Source organism: Mesoplodon bidens (assembly GCF_964165515.1).
Source record: "Mesoplodon bidens genome assembly, chromosome: 15".
Lineage (NCBI taxonomy): Eukaryota > Metazoa > Chordata > Mammalia > Artiodactyla > Ziphiidae > Mesoplodon > Mesoplodon bidens.
The window spans coordinates 86811668-86832802 of record NC_138171.1 but is presented as its reverse complement, the minus strand read 5'-3'; the positions used below and the strand labels follow the sequence as shown (position 1 = coordinate 86832802).

The following is a 21135-nucleotide window of genomic DNA, read 5'->3' as shown; positions in this document are numbered from 1 at the left end:
ACAGGAGGGAGGATGCTGCGCTCGAGCTGTGTCTCCAAGGCCAGGGCCCGGGGGACACTTACCTCAGCACCACCAGCCAGGCAGCGTTCACCGAGCAGAGCGCACTGGGTTCGGATCACACGCGCCGCACCAGGGCTGCTGCAGGGGAGCCACGCGGGCCCAGGCTCGCGGTGCTCTGAGAGGACCCACGGCGCCTCCGCGGCATAGCCCCAGGCTTTGGGGCCCAGGAAGCCGAGGCACGCACGGGCGGGGGCCGGGAGCTGTGCTCCCGCTGAGAGCGCACAGAAGTTAGTACAGGCGGAGATGGGTTATCTGAGTCCAGCAGGATGCAGCTTCCAAACGGAGGGCCAGGAGAGCAGGGCTCTGGGCGGCAGGAGCCCGCACGGAGGGCCGAGTGGCAGAGGGCAGGGAGGGCCGAGTGGCAGAGGGCAGGGCGGCTGCCCCTCTCGCCCCATCCGGCTCCTCTTCAGCAGCCAGAGGCACCCCACGAGCACCTCTCTCCCGGAGAACCACAAACCCTATCTTAATAAACACCTTCAAACTGGAGAGGGATAGAAGGCATTTTGTTTTGATTTCATTATATTTCCTAAAATTGCTTTTCTCTCTGGAATTTTTTTCTGCCACGAGCCAGTCCAGCTGCCCCCTTGGTGGGATAATGCGATAATACTGGTGACAAGATTGGGTTTCTAATAACTTTGCATATGGCATTTCCTGTAACAAAACAGGAGGGCTGGGCTTCCCTGGTGGCGCAGTGGTTGGGAGTCCGCCTGCCGATGCAGGGGACGCAGGTTCGTGCCCCGGTCCGGGAGGATCCCACGTGCCGCGGAGCGGCTGGGCCTGTGGGCCATGGCTGCTAAGCCTGCGCGTCCGGAGCCTGTGCTCAGCAACGGAAGAGGCCACAACAGTGAGAGGCCCGCGTACAGCAAAAAAAAAAAAAAAAAAAAAAAAAAAAAACAGGAGGGCTTTGTTACTTAAATGGATATGATAGAAATGTCAGCCTGGAAAGGTAACCTGACAGGACAATAATGTTAATATATGAAATTAGATTCTGAAGCCGAGAGGGTTGTGCTCATCTGCAGGAGGCGGAGGTGTCGGGCCGAGCACACAGGCCGGCTGGCATCTCACTACCCGTCCTCTAGGCTTTTCTCGAGGGTCAGGAAAAGTGGGGGGAGGCGCTCTGAGAAAAAATCAGAGGCTGAGTCTGAACCTGAGTTTAAAGAATGCAAATACCACTGCCCTTGTGCCCTACCAACAGGCGCAGAGCATGATCCCGGCCAGGAGGGCAGGCGCCGGGCAGCAGGAGGGGGACAGCCCTCAGGCGGCTGGGCTCCGAGGAGAAGCTCTCAGAAGAGAAGACCAGCCCCACTGGACAGACTGCTGCCAGAGAGCAGAGCAGCGTTCAGACACCCAGGCGGGACAGCAGAGCCCCACCCCCGAGACTCCCGCTCGCTGGGAGCAGGGAAACGGAGCAGAGGGCAGGGGAGGAGGGTCCGAAGGAGCCCCACCCTTCAGGAGCCACCAACCGAGGCCTCCAGCACGTGGAGGGCACGGAACGAGCATTTGTGAAAACCAGCAACTAGATGAGCAAAGGAACACACCAGAGTGCATGTCCCTCTGGGAGGTGGACAGGACGCTGAGGGGCCAGGGCTGCAGCCATCCAGGAGGGCAGCGTGTGAGCAAGGGCCGGGCCAAGTGTGGGCACGCAGGAGGCTCAGGCCTGCGGATGTCCTACAGACCTACCGGGAGACTGCTGATCTGCCATCTGTACCAGCCACTTCATGGGTCAAACACATTTTGACCCTAATGTCTTAGCCGTGAAAAATCCTGGGACTGCTCCGTCCCAGGCCCCCGTTACCCCATCTCTGGAATGGACTGGGCTCTGCTACGTGACGCTGTCCACAGACTGGCAGCAAGGTCATCACCCGGGTGCTGGTCAGACGGGCAGGAGCTCAGGGCCTGCCCAGAACTAACCCCCAACTCGGCCCCTTCCCGAGATGCCCCGTGATTCGTACGCACGTTAACGACCTGTGCCCTGAAGATCTTTCAGGGCTCCTCCCGAAAGGCCAGCGTAGGGTCCCAGCGGGACTGGACCCTGGGTCAGTCACTCTGCAGGCGACGTAACCACTCTCACGGGGATGGTGGGGAGACGATGACGCACACTCGGCCCCTGCCCACACCCCCGCGCGTTCCCCAACGTCACCCATCTGACCACCACTCCTCTTGGCTTACTGAGAAGTCGCCAAGGCCCGGCTGCGAAACCCGTGACTTCCAAGCCCAGAGCGCCAGGGGACCTGGCGGGAGGTCTCCCGAGTCTGCCTGGAGCCCCCCTTCCCAGAGCAGGCTGGAGGGAGAGGACGGGCCGGCGCCCGGACAGAGACGGGGGAGCGTCGATGGCCGAGGCCCCAGGAGGGACGGGCCCCAGGGTCAGCAGCACGGCCCACACCTGGTCACGGTCAGGCCTGAGATGCGGCCGCTCAGCCTCGGCTCCAGGGCTTTCCTTCTCAGATGCCGTGGTGCTGGGACTTCCACAGCTGCCTGAACCCACCAGGGCTGGCCGAGATTCCCACGGATGGGAAGGCTGAGAACGTGACCGGCCCTGAAGGCGCCAAACCTGCACAAGCCAGGTGCACACCGCCCATCTCCGTGGACCCAACAGGAAGGTTTTCAAACAAACACACGGTCGAGAGACAGTATCCTCTCACCATCCATGCGTGATGCAAATGTCAACACGCAGAATAAGCCACGCGCGGGGGCTGCTTTCAGGTCGTGATGAGAGACAGAAGATAAAAAATCCAGCACGTGCCCCCCTCCATCACTACCAGCCCCAGCATCCCAGCTGCGCTTGAAGCCGCAATGTGCTGAGATGCAAGGGGGGCCCACGGTGCCCGTGCTCCCCGCCTCGGTGGGTGGCAAAGACCAAGCCAGAGCACACAAAGGATTCCGTTTCTCAGAACACAGAGCAGGTTCTGAGCTCCTTAAGTGTTTCCTTCCGTGCTACCCAAACCAAGAATTTTCAGCATTAAAAAAGGAGGCACACGAGAGAAATCCTTCTAATAAGATTAGGAAGCTCGACTCTAAGGAAGCATGTGCGAAGAGGATGAACGTGAGTGATCAAAAGCAGCTGGTGGCGTGTATGTTCTTTTGCAAGAGAAACAAACCTAATTTGCTTTTCTCCCAGGTGAGGGGCCTCGATGAGGACGTGGCGGCATCAGCCACGTGCCCGCGCTCAGGCCTGGCGGCGGCGGCACACAGGTTCCCCCCGCGGAGGACGTGGCGGCGTCAGCCACGTGCCCGCGCTCAGGCCCGGCGGCGGCGGCACGCAGGTTCCCCCCGCGGAGGACGTGGCGGCGTCAACCACGTGCCCGCGCTCAGGCCCGGCGGCGGCGGCACGCAGGTTCCCCCCCGCGGAGGACGTGGCGGCGTCAGCCACATACCCGCGCTCAGGCCCGGCGGCGGCGGCACGCAGGTTCCCACCGCGGAGGACGTGGGGACAACAGGACAGGTGCTGCTGAGGGGGCGCCCACACGGCAGCGACCCTGGTGACTCCCAGGGAGCCGGGGCAACGTGTATCAGATGTGCTCATGCCACAGAGCACCCTCCACGCCCCGCCGCACTGCCCTGGTCCCCACTGCCGCATGCCTCACCCACCAGCCACAGGAAAGCAGACGGGGGCCCCAGAACGCCACAGCCAGGCCCCCAGGGGTTCTAGGAGTCCCCCAGTTACGCTTGGAGGTGTAATGAAAACAAAAAGCTGAGACATTGAAAGTGCCAGCAACCACGACTGAGACGCTCCTGGGAGGGAGGCCTGGCGGCCGGGGTGACACGAGCAGGAGACCATGGCGGAAGAGCCAGGGCCCGCGTACCCAGGTTCCAGGTTCAGCATCACCCGCCTGCTCTCTGTGTCTCATCAGTAAAACGGAAATACCCCCGCCTCAACGAGCTTCCACAAAAAGGAAAGAAAATACGGTGTGTGAAAAGCTTCACAAAATAGAGGCCAACGACTTACTGCAGGATGTGCTGTATGAAAAGCATTCAAAGCTAAACACACTCTTTCTACATGATTCAGGTATTTAAGGTGAAAACTTATGTCCACACAAAAACATGCACATGGATGATTACAGCAGCTTTATTCAAAAAGGCAACCAAGATGTCCTTCAGTAGGTGATGGATAAATAAGCAGCGATACATCCAGAGAATGGATTTTTATTTGATGATAAAAAGAAGGGAGCTCTCAAGCCAAGAAAGGACACAGAGTCACCTGAAACGCATATTACTGAGTGACAGAAGCCAGTCTGAAAAGGCTACACGCTGTGGGACTCCAACTACACGGCCTTCTGGAAAACGTGAAACTACAGAGGCAGTGAACGGATCGGGGGTTGCCGTGGCGTGGACGGAGGGAGGGGTGCCCAGGTGCGCACAGAGGACTGTGGGGGCCGTGAAGTGCCCTGTGTGATACTGTGATGGGGGACACACGACACTAACCATTTGTCAAAACCCACAGAGAGTCCAGCACAGAGAGTGACCCCTAATGTAAACTGTGGACTTCAGTTCATGTAGCAGTTGGAAGAACGTACCACACACTGATGCAGGAATGTCAGCGGTAGGGGATTGTGGGGCGGGGGAAGAGACACATGGGAACTCTCTATTTTCTGCTTTATTTTTTGGTAAACCTAAACTACTCTAAAAAATAAAGCTATTAAATTTAAAACATGAACATTTTAAAATGTCACATACTGTATGATTCTATTTACACAATGTTCTTGCGAAAATTTCCAGGGATGGAGAACAGACTGGGGTGGGGGTAGGGGTCCAGGGTGGCTTTAGCGGGCAGCCCAAGGGTGCTGCTTCCCGGGTGGAGGGTCCATCCTGCATCGTGAATGAGCGGTGCTGACACAGTTCTGCGCAGTGACAACCTGACAGACGCGCACACTTAGGAACATGAGTTGAGGTCTTGATGTTGCACTGGAATCACCTAGGATGCTACCACCCAGGAAGCTGGTGGAAGATGCACGGGGGCCCCCCTTTCTACCATCGTCACAACTTCCTGTGCATCTAAAATTGTGTTTTAAAGAACGTAAAACTAACCCACCCACCAGGCTCTAGCAGTCTCCTCCTTTCCTGGGCGCTGTTCCCTGGCTTCCCCGGCTTCTTCCTCTCTGTCTGTTTGCTCCCTCTCAACCTCAGGGAGCCCCCGGGAGCTCAGAGCCCTGCCCACCCTACTGCCGCCTCAGCGGTGCCTAGAACAGAAGCCCCGAAAGAATCTGTGCCACGACAAAGTGCAGGACAGAGTGAGTGAATGGGTTCGGGTTCCTTCTTTCGATTCCTTCCCACCTTCCCATCTGCCTACATTGCGAGCTTGGGACACGGAAACCTTGCCTGAAGGTCGGCCTTTACAAATCCAGAGAGAATATGAGAAAATATTTTCAACAGAATGATAAAAATAACCCACATCAAAATTCATGGGGTAGGCATTTATGATAAAAACTCTTAGAAAACTACAAGTAGATGGGGATTTCATTAATCCAATAAAGAGTATCTACAAAAAACAAACAGCACACGTGGCACTTAGTGGTGAATTACTGAAGCTTCCTGAGATCTGCGTGAGCCAAGCACCCGCAAGCAGCCAGGCTCGTCCACAGGAGATGCTCTCACACTAAGGGATTCAGCAGGACTATTAGGTACAGACGCTTAACTGCATTTCCACAGCCCAGCACCAACACAGAGAAGGTAAAATCCATGAGAGATACCATTACAACTACATCAACATAGAAAACACTTAGGGGGGAAATATCTAACAATGTGCAAGACTTCTACCCTAAAAACTACCAAATACTGCTGAGAGAAATTAAAGAAGATCTAAATAAGTGGAAGAATATATAATGTTCTGGTTCAGAAGATGAAATAATGTTAAGGTGTCATTTCTCCCCAAACTGGTTTATAAATTTATTGTCAATTCATTGTAATCCCAACCATATTCCAGCAGATTTTTTGTGTGTAAACAGACAAATTTATTCTGAAATGTGTAAGGATATGCAAAGGACCAAAAGGAGGCAGAGAAACTTCAAGAACGATAATCAACCTGGACGTTTACTACCAGACATCAAAGCACAATAAAGCTGCATCAGTGAAGACAGGGTGGTGAGGGCAGAAAGACAGACGGAACCAATGGGCAGAACAGAGGACACGGAAGCTGAGCTGCCCCTCGGCGGTCACTGACTGACAGTTAAGGCAACGAGACTGCACACAGGGAACAGAGGGGTCTTTCCAGAAGCAGTGCTGGATCAATGGCACTTTCAATGGGGAAGAGTCATCTTGTCACCTGCTTCACTCACACCCGAAATCAACTCCAGGTGCAGGTGACACCCAAATGTAAAAGGTAAAACAATAAATCAGAGAGAAGAGAAGTGTTCCTCATCTCCAAAGATCAGTTCCTCACGACCCACAAAGCGCCGCCATCGAGGTAACAAAGCCGACAGCCGGACCGCACGAAGGTGACAAGTGCGGGAGGAGTGAAGAGGGCCCAGGAGAGGACGTCTGCCTCAGGCATCTCCAACCAAGATTCCCATCGGCTCAGCGCGGAAACAACCCTCTAAAACCCCCAAACCGGAGGGCAAGGCGGGAGCAGGCCCTTCACAGAGAGAACACGGGGGCCCGCACCTCACTAGGCTCCAGGGTCTCACACAATGAGCTGGTGCCTCCGTACCCACCAGAGTGAGTCAAACCAGAGCCACCGGGTTTTGGTGCAGACCTGGGGGGCCGGGACTCTCCCACAACTGGGGGTGGAGGGTGCACCCCGGGACAGGCACTGTGGGCACAGGCTCTGTGAGCAGCATTCCACGCCTCAATGTGCCCACAGAAGCGGGGCCACGCCTAGCCTGCCCTCACCAGGGACACAGAGCCTACCACCTGCCTATATTCCCTCCAGAAAACTCATCACCTGCTGTCCAGGACAGAATTCAAGGATGTGAGGGTTGACGTTAACCCAGGGGTCTCCCCATTCCTTCTGACCTAACGCACACCCCGACTTCTCCACGTACAAAGCAGGAACTGTCCGCATCCCTGTAGGGCTGAGCTACTTGAGATCAGGAAGGAACGGAGAACCTCAGAGCGAACAAGCTACTCTCCTGGTCTCGTGGGTCGGCGCCAGCAGCTCTGGAAGGCACTGGGCTTCAGCAGAGAACCACAGGGACGTGCCACCCTTGGCCCAAGCCTGGGCCTCCCCACTGCTGAGCTGCTGACCCCACTGCGGCTCGGCCGGCAGCTGGACAAGCCTCCCCATCACACAGCTCCTGCCAAGCCGCAGATGATTTCTCAAGGCTGTCAAGCGAGCACGAGGAACATAAAGAGCTGCGTTTACACAAGGTAAACAGCACAAATCCCAATACCCAACCAAAGCCCCTCCGTCAGAAAAAGACCAGGAGCCTTGAGGGCAGCCTCCTGGGCATAGCGACGACCCTGGGCAGGGAGGGAGGCCCGGCAGTCGAGGACCCCTGAGCAACGACCGCTCCCCCCGGCCCAGGGAGACTTGCTCCCCGGAGCCTCCCTCCAGGACAGCCTCTTCTGGACACAAGGCAAGAGGAGCTCTGGCCTCTTCTCGGACGTCCCTGTGTACCTTCTGCCTCGATTTCCCAAAAGCTCACCTTCTGCCCATGTATTTGTTTCTTAAGCAGCAAAGCGGGGGTCCCACAGGGTGGGGGGGATGACATCACTACCAGACCGTGACCCTGGAGGTAAGACACCAATGACTAGTGTCCTCCTCCAAAGGCTGCTCCACTAGGGAATGGGGGTCGGGGGGGGGTGCGTAGGAAAGAGGGGGAAGGGAGGCTTTTACTTTCATTTTTTGAAAAAATTCATGCTAAAAGTTAGCTTTCACTGCTTAGAGTCTATAAATAAGATTCTGTAACCATATTGTGGAATATTAGGGGCACGCTGGAAATAGCTCATTTCAAATAGGAAAATGGTTTGTGTTCACCCAGTTCTGGAAGCCAATTTTAAATTGCTTAAAATAGTCATGGTATTTTACCAAGGTAATTACACTCTTAGCTATCAGTAACAATTAAACCCTTAGACTAGAGATGCTTAATAAGGTCTCAAAATAAAATCGCACATTCGAAACACTGTACTCTGAAATGTCAAACACGCAAATAGGGCCCTCGATGGGATGCAGGAGTGAGAGCCCCGTCGGCGGCGCACCTGGCCCAGCGCCGCAGCGGAGGGCGGGACACTGCACTCGCCACGCCCTGCCCCAGAGAGCTGGTCTGGGGGGCTCCCAGAGGGGTGGGGGTGTCTCCCAAGGAAGACAGGAAGATCAGCAACCAAAGCATCCTCGAGACCTGACAGCTGCCACCCTGGAGGTGCCTCGAGCAGGAAGCACGCAGACCACGAGGGAGCCGCCGTGCGAGCCCACGGGGCTACTGAGGGCGGAGGGCGGGGGCGGACGTGCTCGGCTCCAACCAGGAAGCGGCAGCCTGGCCGCCCTCTGCAGACCCGCTCGACAAACAGCTTAATCATGCGGCTGGCAAGATGGACCCCGCACGCCTGACCCGGCCACCGATCCACTGCAAACATGCCTCTGAGCCACAGTTGGTGTAAGTCATCCGTCAGTGCCAGGCAATCAATACCTCCCCCCTTCCCTCTCTCTCAGATCTACGCCTGTCAGCGCAGCGGGCCAGGGCCAGGACCGAATTAGACCAAAAAGCGCCATCAGCTTCCAACCTGCTGAGCAGGGGGATGAGAGGAGTGGAAATTTCCTGCCTCGGGAGCCCAGAATAGTGACCTTTAAGGACAGAAACTGCCCAAGGAGGAAGCCAGGCACAAGCGCACGATCACGGAGGTGCAGACGGATACCAAGGGTGTGGACTCCGCAGTGTTGGATATGCGGCCCCGCTGAGGAGGCGCCCGGTGCACCAGGGCTCCCAGCGGGGGATCTGTACCAGTGAACTGATGCAATCCTGGTAAAGCAGAGCAGGAGGCCGAGCCGCCAGGCTGCCAATCCAGCCCAAAAGGACACTCGCTGGGCAGCATGGGCACTAGAAGTGGACAACACGGACAAGACCGACGGGCCCCGCATGAGGACAGCTCGCAAACTCACCAGGCGTCTCCCCTGTGGGGCCACCTGCAAAGCTGGTGTCGAGGTCGGCCAAGCCTGACCCCAGGAGGCTCGAGTGACGTGACACACACGGCAGGGGACGTGCTGGAGAGGCCGGGAGACAGCGGGCTTTCAGCAGCCGGAATGTGACCTGCCTCCTAAAAGCTTCATAACTGGGAGGTCCCAGGTTTTTATCAAACGATCAAGAACAGGCACAGTTGTCAGATGCAACTCCTGAAACCTCCCAGGGGGACGCCCCTGCCCCGGCCCCGGCCCCGCCAGGTCAGCACGCCCGCCTGGCCACTCACTATCAGCCTGAGGGCAGGTGGGAGGAGTCCGCCGGCATCTGGGCAACCCCGACCCTCGCCTAGAGAGCATCTGGGGACAGTTCCTGGCTTTTTCCTTCGTTGTCTTCTGAGATTTCAGCATCCAAGGCAACGTTCTAAATTAACGCTCTCTCACAAAAATCGTAATTCATGCTCCAGCGAGCTGTGTGGATCGAGCCAGACGTCAGAGCCCCTCAGGCTCAGCACAGTTAGCGAAACCCAGCCGCCCAGACGGAGCTGGGAGCAGGAACGCATCCCGCCCGGTGCACCTGCACACAGGTGACAGTTTCCCACTGCGGTCCACCCTGAGCTCCCTGGGCTCCGAAGGAGGGAAAGGCTGCGCCTGCCCACCAGGCCGGAGGGAGGGCTGACCCCACCGTGAGACACAGGGGATCGGGGCTGACACCCCGATGCCCGAGGTCAGCGCGTGAAGGCCCCGGGCTCTGCCCTTCACAAGGAGGAGAGCCCCCGCAGGGAATCCCAGGGTCTGCATTTCAGAACGCTCCTGGCAATCCAGGGTAAAAACGCGCAGGCTGGCTAAACTGCCAAGATTCTCTCCTTTGGTGAGGGGAGAGCTCAGTCTGATCTGAGCCGTGACTCACAGGCAGCGCCGTGTGTGTCTAACTGATGGAGAAGTGGGGACACAGATCACTGGTGGTTCTGGGTGCACTGCACTTGGTAGAGACCCTGGTAAACGTGGGGGTCCTCAGAGAAGACTAAGTGTGGACACGGCAGGGGCGGGCTGGGAGCTGCTGGCCCGGAAGGCAGGCCCCCGCGGCAGGCGCCCCGTACCTTCGTCAGCAGCAGGACGCGCTTCTGCAGCCGCCGGGCCAGGGCCTCATGCATCTCCCGCTTCTTCCTCTCCTCCAGCAGCTGGCTGCTGAGCTGGCGGACCTCCTCCTGGAGCTGCAGCCTGGCCTTCTCCAGTCCCCGGGCACTGCAAGAGGCAAAAGGGCAGAATGATGAGGCCTGGCCCCCAGGACAGCGCCCAGTGAGGGCCCCCAGGCCCAGCGCGGCCCACGTCACTCAGGTCCCAACATAGAGCCACACGTGCAACCAGCCCGCGGTCACTTCCTCACTGCTCAATAGCTACTTAAAGCCTTGCAGGAGTTTCTGGAGTCCAAAGAGCCGCCCAGGGTCATCCCAGAACACGGAAGGTGCGGGGGAGGGAAGCTCAACTCCACACACAATGGGGACCATTGCCAGCAGCGCGGGCTTCATTCGGGAGGGCGCCTCTGAATGAGCTAAATTACCAGGGCAGGCACTTGTCAGCCACAGATGCGCAGCTCCGTGCGGCATGGGGACGTCGAGTACCGGCCCAGGGTGGGCCCCTTCCACAGACGTCCTGCAGAGTCGAGCCCCCCGCAGAGCTGCCACAGCAGGGGGCAGAGACCCCGGCACGCGCTTCCCTCCACGCGGCCAGCGCCCTGCCTCCGTTCACACACTGGACGTTGCTCTCAGGTTTCCGTGACAGCCTCTCACCTGGGCCGCCTCCGGTGCCACCAAGCCGTCCCTCAGACTGCAGATCGGATGGGCACCCATGGGCTCACATGCCAACTTCCTGGCAGGGCACCTTCCGAGTTTGGTCTTTGCCGCCCTTTCCCTCAAAACTCCTCCAGTCCTTCACAATCTGTAGGGACCGTCCTCTGCCCTGGCCTGTTCCCACACAGGCTTCAGGAACCCCCGTCCTGCCCCATCCACACGGGAGGTGCCCACACGTAGACACCCCCCGGCTTTTTGAGGGGACGGTGATCAGGACAGCTCCCGGGAGGGAGGACGCCCCAGGAAAAGGAGGCGCTAACCCCACGGGCGGGTGGGCGGGTGAACCATGAAGCATGGGCCGAAGATGCCGTGTCCACGCTATTCTTTCAAGCAGAGGAAACCTCTTTCTAAGACAAACCTTTAATATTCTGCTTCTGTATTTTTCTTTTGAGATCTTACCAAGATTATATTACAAGGTGCTATCTGTAACATTTAGCTGGGGTGACGCCCAAGGACAACGAGATGACTTCGAAAATACACAAGTTGGCGCTGAGGGCGCTGCAGACACCACCACCCGCATCTTGTATCGTTCTTGGCGTCCAATTTTGTCTTTTTTTCGCTTTGATTACACGATTTCAAGAAAGCCTTAATCCACAGGGATGGCAGACAATGCTTTCTTTGGAGGTGGTCTCCGCTGTGCTAATTTTTTCCATTTCACGTCTGAGTGAGCATGCGGTTATTTTTTATCGTAATTTAGTATAATTCTTTGAAGAGCTGACTACAATTTGAGAGTAAACGTGGCACACGCATTTACAGGACTTTGTAAGAGCCTCAGAGAACGCCTGGTCTCGCAGCCGGAGCAGCGTTCTCGCCCAGGGGCCCCGCACCTCACACCTCGCAGCCTCCTCAGAAAGCCTTCCTCTAAGAGCGAGTCCCCCTGCACAGCTGGCCGAGGGCTCCTGACACTTCTACGTGCTTCATAACCAAAGACGTAAAATAAAATAAAACAAATATTCACTGAAACAGACATTTAAAGAGGCCATTTTGAGTTCTAGTTCAATTTTAAACTATTCACAGGCCAATTTAATAATCAAGGACTGTGAAATCGACTCTGGAGTCACTGACTTCAGGTGGGCAAGGGCGCAGTGTTTTGAATCACTGCTCCGCCGTGTGATTTAATGAGAGGAACTCGGGGTCCCTTGTCCAAGCTGCCGAGGCCAGATGGCAGCAGCCAAGGCCAGCTTGCAGGGGACGGGGCTGCTCTGAGCACAAGCTTTCTGGGGACAGCCCTGGTGGGAACTGACAAACCCCAAGACCCACGGTTTCGGGAGCACGATGTCCCCACACAGAGGTCTGGAGGCCTCCCTGCCGAGGGCAGGTATGAAGGCCACAGGGTAACTGCTGTCCACCTGCAGAGAGCTGGAGACCCCGACTCCTGGGGCCTGGCCCAGGGCACACCTCACCTGCACCTAGCCTGTCACCACCAGCTCACCGTGTGGGCCCCTAAAACGCGGGTGGGCCTGAGGCCCCAGACCAGGCCCAAGATGTCACAAGAACAAGTACCTCAAGTGCAGGACACAGTGCCGGTCACATGTCTAGCAGCACCCACAGGTGACGACCGAGCCTTTCGGGGCTTGGGGCTTGGCCCAGGTAGGCAAAGCTCCTGCTCGCTTAGAAAAACCACCTGTCCTTCCCCCCGTGAAATGCTTTTCATGAAACCAAGATGGGAAGCAATGCAGCAGAGGACACACAACCCCAGGCACCAGCAAGCAACCCTGGGAGGGCAGCCCCCTGGCAGGCTGGCCCGAGTGGCGCTCGGCCCGGGCCGGGGTCTCCCGGGGTCTCCAGTGGAGGCGCTCCACCCTCAGGCTCGCCAGCCCCGTGTCACCCCGAGTTCCAAGGCCTGCCATGCGGCCTAACGTTCCATCAGTACTCAGTTGTTTTTAAAGCTGGACTAGACCTAAAAATCGAACCTGGGCAGCTTACAGGAGGCGGTGCTGCGGGCACTGCCCACAGAGCGCTGCTTGGGCCGCCGCAGCCTGGCTCTGACTCTCCTGAGCCCCGGTGACAAACTGGCCCAGCCCCGGAGAGACAGCAGGGGTCAAGCGGCACCACGGGCCGCAGCCCCCAAGCTGTCGTTCTGAACGGTGCTGGTCTCGGGAAAGACGACGTGTGTTCTGTGCAGCAGAGGCTTAACCCAGGGCGCGGCGCAATGGTAAGTGAAAGAGGAGAAAGAGGCGCCCGGAGAGCTTCAGGGAGCAGCTGGGGTCCCCTGAAGTCGCTCCATCTGGAGACCGAGAGCACTGGGACCCACGCCTCTGTGGGGGCACCGCGGCCGTCGGGCCTGCACCAGCCGGAGTCAGTGCTGCCGGGAGGGGAAGGGCTGCCCCGCGCCACTGGCAGGAAAGGGAGCGGCAGGAACCCCCTTCCGGGAGAAGCACTCGGCACGGGCCTCCCTCCCCGCGGCCTTGCGGCTCTCCCCGCAGCGCCCCTCCGCGGGCCGCAAAGGGCGCCAGCTGGCAAAGCAGAGCTGGGAAAGGGAGGCTGGAGCGCAGGACTGCCACGTGCAGAAGACGGACAAGAAGCAGCAAATACGTGATCAGCTCGGGAGGGAGGGAAAGCAGGGAAGGACCTAGAGGCTAGAGCAGAGCAGAGCAGGGCAGAGGCTCTGTTTACGTGAGAGGGCACCGCACCGCCCCAGAGGGCAGCACGAGGGGGTCTGAAACCGCTGGGTGTGCGCCAGGGGCCAGGAGGGGTCAGAGCGCACAGACAGAAAGGGGACGAAGAGCAACGGGGAAGGGCCGCGTGGAGAGGGCAGGAGAGAGTGAGAGGGAAAAAGAGAGCAGAGACGAGGACCTCAGAACAACGTGGGGGAGGGGCGGCCCAGGAGGCGCTGGCTTTGGTCTACAGGTTCTCGGGGGAGCAGGCCAGAGCGCAGGGTGTGCTCAAGGGAGTGACCCCGCAGGGTGGGGACGTCCCGGTGGGCGGGAGAGGAGGGACCATGAACAGCCAGGCCTCGGGGGACAAGCGGTGGACGAACTGGCACAAACAGGGCCTGGTCTTGCACAGGAGTGCAGGTTTCTGACGTTTCCAAGAACTCCCCCCGAAGTGCCCCAAAGTGGTTTCTCACAACACCTGCCAACGGGCGGCCCTCCCCTGTCCTCGTGTGCCAGGGGGTGAGAGCACACCTGCAGTCTCTCCAGAGAGGGCCTCCCGCAGCCTGGGCCGCAGGCCCGTCGGCCACCGCTCTGCGAACAGAGGCCTGTGGGTCCCCAAGCCCCGACCCAGAGCGCCAGCACCACACGGCCGCCTCTTCCCGGCGGAACGCCCTCTAGTTCAATCGCGGCCTTCCTTGTGAAGTAAAGAGGAGAAAACCCATAAAAAATTAAACCTCTGGTTCCGTGCTTACGCTGAACCCTGAAGTCAGTGGCATTTCCGTGAACCTCTGGGAGTTCCAAATGAAGCCCTCAGTTCTCAGAGGAGAGGGTGGCACGTTCACCCATCAGTACCTTTCTGAGCTGGCGTCTGCGGAAGGAAGTAAGGCCTGAGCTCTTGAGAACCCCTCTCTGCGCTGTGACGGGCCGCTGCAGCCCACTGCAATGTCATCTTCATCAGAAAACCCCCAGCCTAAGGAGGTCTACCTTCAAGGAAGGATGAAAGGACACGCACGCTGTGAAGCCACAGGCAACACCTGAAAGACCTTCTCTCTCTCAGCGCGGTTCCGCCCTGCCCTCGCACCGCACACCCGCCTTGAAAAAGAGCTGGTTGAGATCCGTACCACCGTTTCCTTTTCTGAAGCTTCACACAGGACTAAAGAAGAAAGCAGAGATCAGGAGCTGGGAGCTCCGCGGTGCCCAGCACGCTTGTGCACCCCTGGGTCCTGCTGAGTGTCCACACAACCCGAGAGGAAAGGGGATCGCTACCGTATCCCTATCCCCAGACGGGGCACACACAGCCGGTGGGTGCAAGCCAGGCTCTTATTCAGACCAGAGCCCTGACTACACACGTGGGCACCCTCTCACCGCACGGCCAGCCTGGACCAACGGCTGAGATCAGGTCTTGGGCACAGCAGCGGGACCCTGGGCTCCATCAGTCTGGTCAAGGGGTAGCTTCGGCATGTGTGCGGAGAAGGAAGGGGACCAGGGAGCCAGGAGGGCGGGAGGTGGGCAGCCCCTCCGTTCTGGGTCCTGCTCAGACTCAGGAGGGGCCACCTAGGAGAGGAGCCATGAGCCTCGCCCGTCACCCCCGACGCCCAGGCCCGGCGTGGCACACAGCCGTCTTCACATACAGCATCTAATTCCAATCCTAAATGCCTCCAAGTGTCATTACACATTTCTCAGAAAAAAATAAAAAATCCAAACAGTGGAAACAAAACCAGAGAATGAAAAAGGCAAAGGATGAAGTAATTACCAATCAGAGGAACGGCGAGGGGCAGCTGGGGGCTGCAGCGGGCATGAGTCCCTCAGCGTCAGAGGTCAGGCCTCCCCGCCACCTCTCCACCGCCCAGCTCCCCACATCTCACCAATGCGAATCGCCAAATTCAATTTGCATTCCCAGATAAACAGAGGCCACACGGTAAGTACTCTCATCTGACCTTGAAATGTGAGGAGGAAAATTACCCTTTGCATTTCAATTCAAACCCAACCATAATGAAGAATCCAATTTTGCTGATCCGTTACCAACCTGTAACTGCACGGGTGGGTGGGGCTGACTCCAAATTCCAGGGTGGGGAGCCCAAGCGAGGCCGGCTGGAGCAGCCCAGTGCTGGGTGCCAGGCTCACGGCAGGATGCCCTCAGCCCACCCCAGGGGCCCCCGGGACTCAGGACACAGGCATGGCAGGGAGCAGAGGGCAAGTTGGCCCCTCGGGTCCTGCAGAGCAGCTGCCCAGGACCCTCGAGCTCCGGCTCTCAGCACAACCCGGGGGAAGACGGTGGACGGGTAACTAAGGTGACCCTTCGCTCAGGAGGCGCAGATGCCCCATGCAGCGGAGGTGACCTTCTGACCTCTCAGGTGCACCATCTCACTAAGCCCCACAGCATCCCTGAGGATGCGGGTCTGGAACATGGCCCGCAGACGGGACAGCCAAGCCGGACCCAGGGAGAGGGACCTTCTACACCGCGCTCGGCAAACTGTCCGCCGCCTGCTCTGGAAATACAGTTTGGCTGGAACGTGGCCTGACCCGCTCCTCACGTGGCATCTACGGCTGCTTTCCTGTGACAGAGATTCTGTGGCCTGAAAAGGCAGAACTATTTACTACCGGCGGGCCCTTTACAGAGACAGGCTGCCTGTCACTGCGCTCTGCCTGATGTAAGGTCCGGAAAGGCCTCCGCCCACTGGCGGTCGGTCCCCTCCCCGCCCCGCCAAGTGGAGCTAACGGCACAGAAGCTCGTGGCAGCCTGGCCGGCCCTGGGCACTGCCGACACAGGACCCCTTACCAACGAGACGAGCGCCACCCGATGCACTGTCCCCTCACGCTGCGCCCCACCCTCTCACATCCGGAGCCCAGGGATCCTCCTGTTTCTGGTCTGAACAGACGCCACAGCCTCCAGGCCCCCTGTGGCAGCGACCTCCGTGGCTCTGAAGCCAGGCTGCGTGGGCACGAGGGAGGTGAGGAAGAGCCCACAGAGCAGCAGGCCCGGTACTCTTCCCCATTTCCCATCCGAATCCCCCTCCTCCTTCAGCTGGGGGTGGCAGGTAAGTGGCCGTCCCAGGGTCACAGAGCTCCACGTGGCCGATGATGCTGAGGGTCAGGCTGCCCCCGCAGCACACCCGTCTCTGTCCTTCCAGACCCCCCATCTCCCTCCCTGGATCAAGGATGGCAGACGCCTCAAGGCAGACCCACGCCCACCCCCAGGGGGTCAGGAGCACGGGCTGCAGGCCGGGGTCAACCACCTCCACCAAGGGAGAGGAAGGGGCACGCCGAGGGCATTCACGTGCACCTCACGGAGGGGTCCCGAGGGGTGCAAACAGGTCTGGGACAGACGAGGTTGGGATGAGAAAAAATAAACAAGCTTCAAACACCCAGAGAAGCCCCGTGACAGGGTAACCTGGCTAAACACCTGCTTAAAACAGCTCTGGAGGGACACTCCAGGGCCCGGTCCAGGCAGCGTTACTGAATACTGAGCCTCAAGTCCTGAGCACTATACCTTGGGTACCCAGTACTAAGCAGTCCACCTCAGGGGCCAAGCACTGAGCCACCGGTACTAGGTACTGAGCCTCAAGTGCCAAACACTAAGCCAAAATGTGGTCTGAGCTCCAAGGCAGGGAGGGTCAAAAAACAAGAGGTGGGCAGCCTGGGGCCTCCAGAGCATCTGCCTTTACACCTGGCCAGTCGTGGTGTTGACGAGAAAGCAGCAGACCGGGCAGCGAGGATGCGTCGGCTCCAGGCCCAGCTCTCAGAGACCTGTCCCTCTGGAGGCCTGGACTTCCACACCCACGAAGCACAGACAACCCACGGGAGGGACACGGAAGGGGACGTGGCAGCGGGAGCAGCACCTGGACACGGCGCCCCAGAGCCCGCAGCTCCAGCTGCACAAGCATAAGGCAGCACAGCAGCCCCTTCCCCGTGGGGGGGACGTGGACGCAAAGGGCCTTGACCACGGCGCTCGGTGCCAACGAGAGGTGCCCGAGGGGGGGCGGGTGGTGGCAGGGACACACAGTAGGTCCCACCGCGGGGCACGCCTGTGACTTCTGATGGCCCAGCTCCAGGTGGGGTCCCCGTCACAACCCAAGTCAGGACCTTCCAACACTGCCTTGCCCCGAGAGACCAAGGAGGGCCCCGCGGCTGGGAGCACGTGGTGGAAGCAGCCCCGAGGACGCCCAGAGGTGGTCCCCACACGCAGGCGGGGGGGGGGTTGACGCTGCCACGCACGTGCCCGTGGAGGGCCCTCCGTCGGTGCTGGACTTCATGTCCACCTCCTCGCAGGGGCACGGAACCAAACCTCAAGCTCAAACGCAGCCCTTTAGATACAGAATGATCACCAAAAATCAGACTCTACAGGGTGAGAAAAGCGAACGCACTACACCCTGCATGTCCTCGATCTCCTCGCAGGAGCAGGGCCTGGCGAGCGCCCAGGAGCGGGCGAGGGCAGGCTGACGTGCTGGGGCTCAGGCCTTGGCTCTCTTGAGCGCCCTGTGGATCCAGCGTTGGGCTTAGCTGGATATAAAAACAAGACAAAAAGGAAAAGATTTTTACAAGATCACACCTCCTGTCCTCAAGGCATTCACCGTCCAGCACAGGAGAAGAATAAAACATGGCACAGCGGATGCAGGAAGCTGGAGGGAAGGGAAGGGGCACGGCTGCCTTAGAAGGACGGCCAAGCTGGGCGGGCACAGAGCTGAGCACCGCCCGGCCCAAGCAAGGGCAGGAGGTCAAAGGGCAGGACCAGGCCGCAGGGGTGGGACAGGTGGGCAAGTTCCAACGGCGCCTGTGAACTCGGCCAGCGGTAAAGGTGAGACGGCCCAAGCTCACCCCACTCCCCCGAGTCGCCCGAGAGCCCAATCAGCAACGCTGGCGCTGAGGGTCCCAACGTGCAGACCTTCGCCAGCAGCGCCCTCCACGCCTTTGATCCACACCTGTCCCCGCGACGGTCCTTCTCCTGGGTAACGAAGCCCATTCCGCCCGTTTACTTTCCCATCGACGTTGCTGTCCTCAACCAGAGCACAAGAAACCAACAGCCTGCTGGGTGAGGCGCCTTCACGGGATGCTGACATCCACTATGTCCTGCAGCACCGCCGTCCCCGCCGAAAGAGGCGCCTCCACCAGGCACGCAGCCCGTGGGGACTCCCCCGGGAGAGGACTCCTCCCTCCACGCAGGTGACACCAGGCAAGCTTGGCCACACACCCTCTAAGCGCTGCCGCTCTCATCCACAGCTCTAAGGCACTTCTGTGCTGAAAGGAGAAAACTTAAGTTACCAGTTCCTCCTTCATTGCTTTAGTCAAGCATCCACGCAGCCTTGCTGTGTCCACAGAGCTGCTCACTCACTGATCCCACTTCGTCCCCCACAGGCGCGGGGGCCCCGGGGGGTTGACACTTGCCTGGAGAAAGGCCAGCTCTACTCAGTTTTTTTCCTCTTGAACTTTAAGAGCGACTAAGACAGAAACGACCTTTACAAGGCAGGGCCGGTCCTGTCGGGGAAGCTGGAGCGCGCTCACTGCTCTGCTCACACCACAGGAGGGGCCGGGCTCCTGACCTCACCTCGCACGTGCTGCCAGGCACACCACAGCGGGTCTGGGTGGTGGCGGCCATCGGGGGCAGCTGTGGCCAGGGCTGCAGAAGCGGCAGCCACAGCCGGGCTCACGTTCGCCCTCCACCACTTGCCAGTGCGGAATGGGGACCCGAGGACACTGACAGTTTCTAAAGATTCCTCAGAATAAAGCACTTTGCTAAGAAACTAAAAGACTCCCTGACATATGGCAGGCCCTCTGTGTCCAATCTTCCAGTAATTTTTATGGATCATCTCTCAACTGGCTGTGGGTACCTTCTTATGGACTGCTGCCGGGGGTTCCAGGAAATCTCTGCAGTTTATTTAGTGACAAGGCAAGGCTGTGGCCCCAGGAGTGGGGAGGGAGGTCAGGCGGGAAGGGCACGGGGTGCTCCCTGGAAGAGGTGTCACCCAGAGGCCCCGAGCGAGCGCCAAGAGTGGGTGTCAAGTCTGAAGGGGGGAGAGCACAAGGGAGGTGGCGATGCTGAGGGGGGCGCCTCCCCACTGAAATGGCCAGCTTGTGGTGCGAAGCAAACACCACACGGGGTTCAAGAAAAGGCAACAGAAAACCATGAAGACTGCAACACAGGGCGAAACCCACACCAAGACTAACGGGGCCGGAGAGACAGGCCCACCCACACCCACCCGCCCACCAGTCAGCCAGGCCGCGCGGAGGTCGAGGGCCTGGACCTGGGAGTGCACAGCGCGGGGCCAAGAACAGGAAGGTGGGGGTCCCCATCCCCAGCCTAGTGACTCCACGAGGGCCCCAAACCAGCTGAGGTCTGGTTTTCCACGCAGACCCGACTTCGGGCAAAGAACACTTCAGGGACACTGACATCCATGCGGTAATTCTACTTCTCTTTGGAAGTTGGTAAGTCTGTACATCCGACAGGGCGTTTTGAGTGAATGGTGCTGGGCAGGACAGGAGTAACAGAGCAGCTGTGAGAATTCAACGATGTCCAGAAGACTCTGGTCAGCAATTCAGAGAACAAGTCTGGAAGTGTGTGAATAGCGGGCATAGAAAAACGAAGGTCTGCTGTGATTACAAATACTGATTTAGTTCTCTGAAATTTCCAGAGGAGAAAAGGAGCCTAGCCAGCCGTGGGGCCACAGCGGTGCCAAGCATGTCACATGGCCCCACTGCCAAGCGCAGAGGAGAAGCCCGTGACCTTCAGGTACCGGGAGCAGTCTCGGGTCCCCAGGCAAGCCGGGCACGGTGACAAGCGGGAAGGCAGCGCCGTCTCCAGCGGCGTCCGTGGGCGGTGTCTCCCCGCCAACAGAGCCGCGCAGAGGGCCGTGTGCGCGGCTGCCGGGGCCGCTGCGGCGCTGATACCAGGACGGCCCGTCTGCTGGCGAGCAGATCAGGCACAGCAAACGCAGCACGGACAGCAGACTTCCCACTTCCCACCGTCGTGGCCGCCGCGGCTGCTCACCCTCCCGCCCACCGGTGCATCGCTTTCTGAGAACAAGACACCTGAATCTACTCCACGCCTGCTAATAGGTGCGCCCTGGCTCCCTGTCGTCGGACCCCAGGTGACACAGGAAGCCACCACTGCCATCATCGGACTTGGAGAAAGAGGAGGAGCTCAAACACACAAACAGGACCCGGCAAGGGTGGGATGCACACTGGGACCCTTGGGAGATGGGATGAGAGACCTTCACTGTGTCGCCGTCAGGGCCGGCAGCATCCGGCAAACACCGCCACCCTCCCCCGGTTACACACACGCCTGTTTAACACTGCCCACCTGGACAAGCTGCGTCCCATCGTCATCCCCGCTGGACACGGGACGCCCGGGCTCTGGAGGCAAGTCAGTGAGGCGGTGAGAGTTTGAGCTCAGGTCTCTCCGTCATGACATTACACTGGTCACGAGCACCGGCTCACGCTCGCAGCCACGGGTTCCCTGCTTACGTGGCCAATCAATCAACGTGAATCGAGCGCCTCCTGTGTGTCAGTCACCAATCCAGGCAAAGGAGACAATGGTGACCGGCTTCAAGGAGCTCACGCAGGACAGACGGTGTCCTGGGACGTGCCA

At 59.0% G+C, this 21135-nt stretch overlaps 1 protein-coding gene across 2 annotated transcripts in view; it reads right to left on the bottom strand.

Annotated features, from left to right (window-relative positions):
* MAD1L1 (mitotic arrest deficient 1 like 1) overlaps window positions 1–21135 on the bottom strand; it is a 325699-nt gene that overhangs the window by 163698 nt on the left and 140866 nt on the right. For both annotated transcript variants that reach the window (XM_081255711.1, XM_081255710.1), the window contains exon 11: window positions 10207–10351. In XM_081255711.1, coding sequence (XP_081111837.1) covers window positions 10207–10351 — 145 coding nt within the window. The remainder of the gene's footprint in view (window positions 1–10206; window positions 10352–21135) is intronic.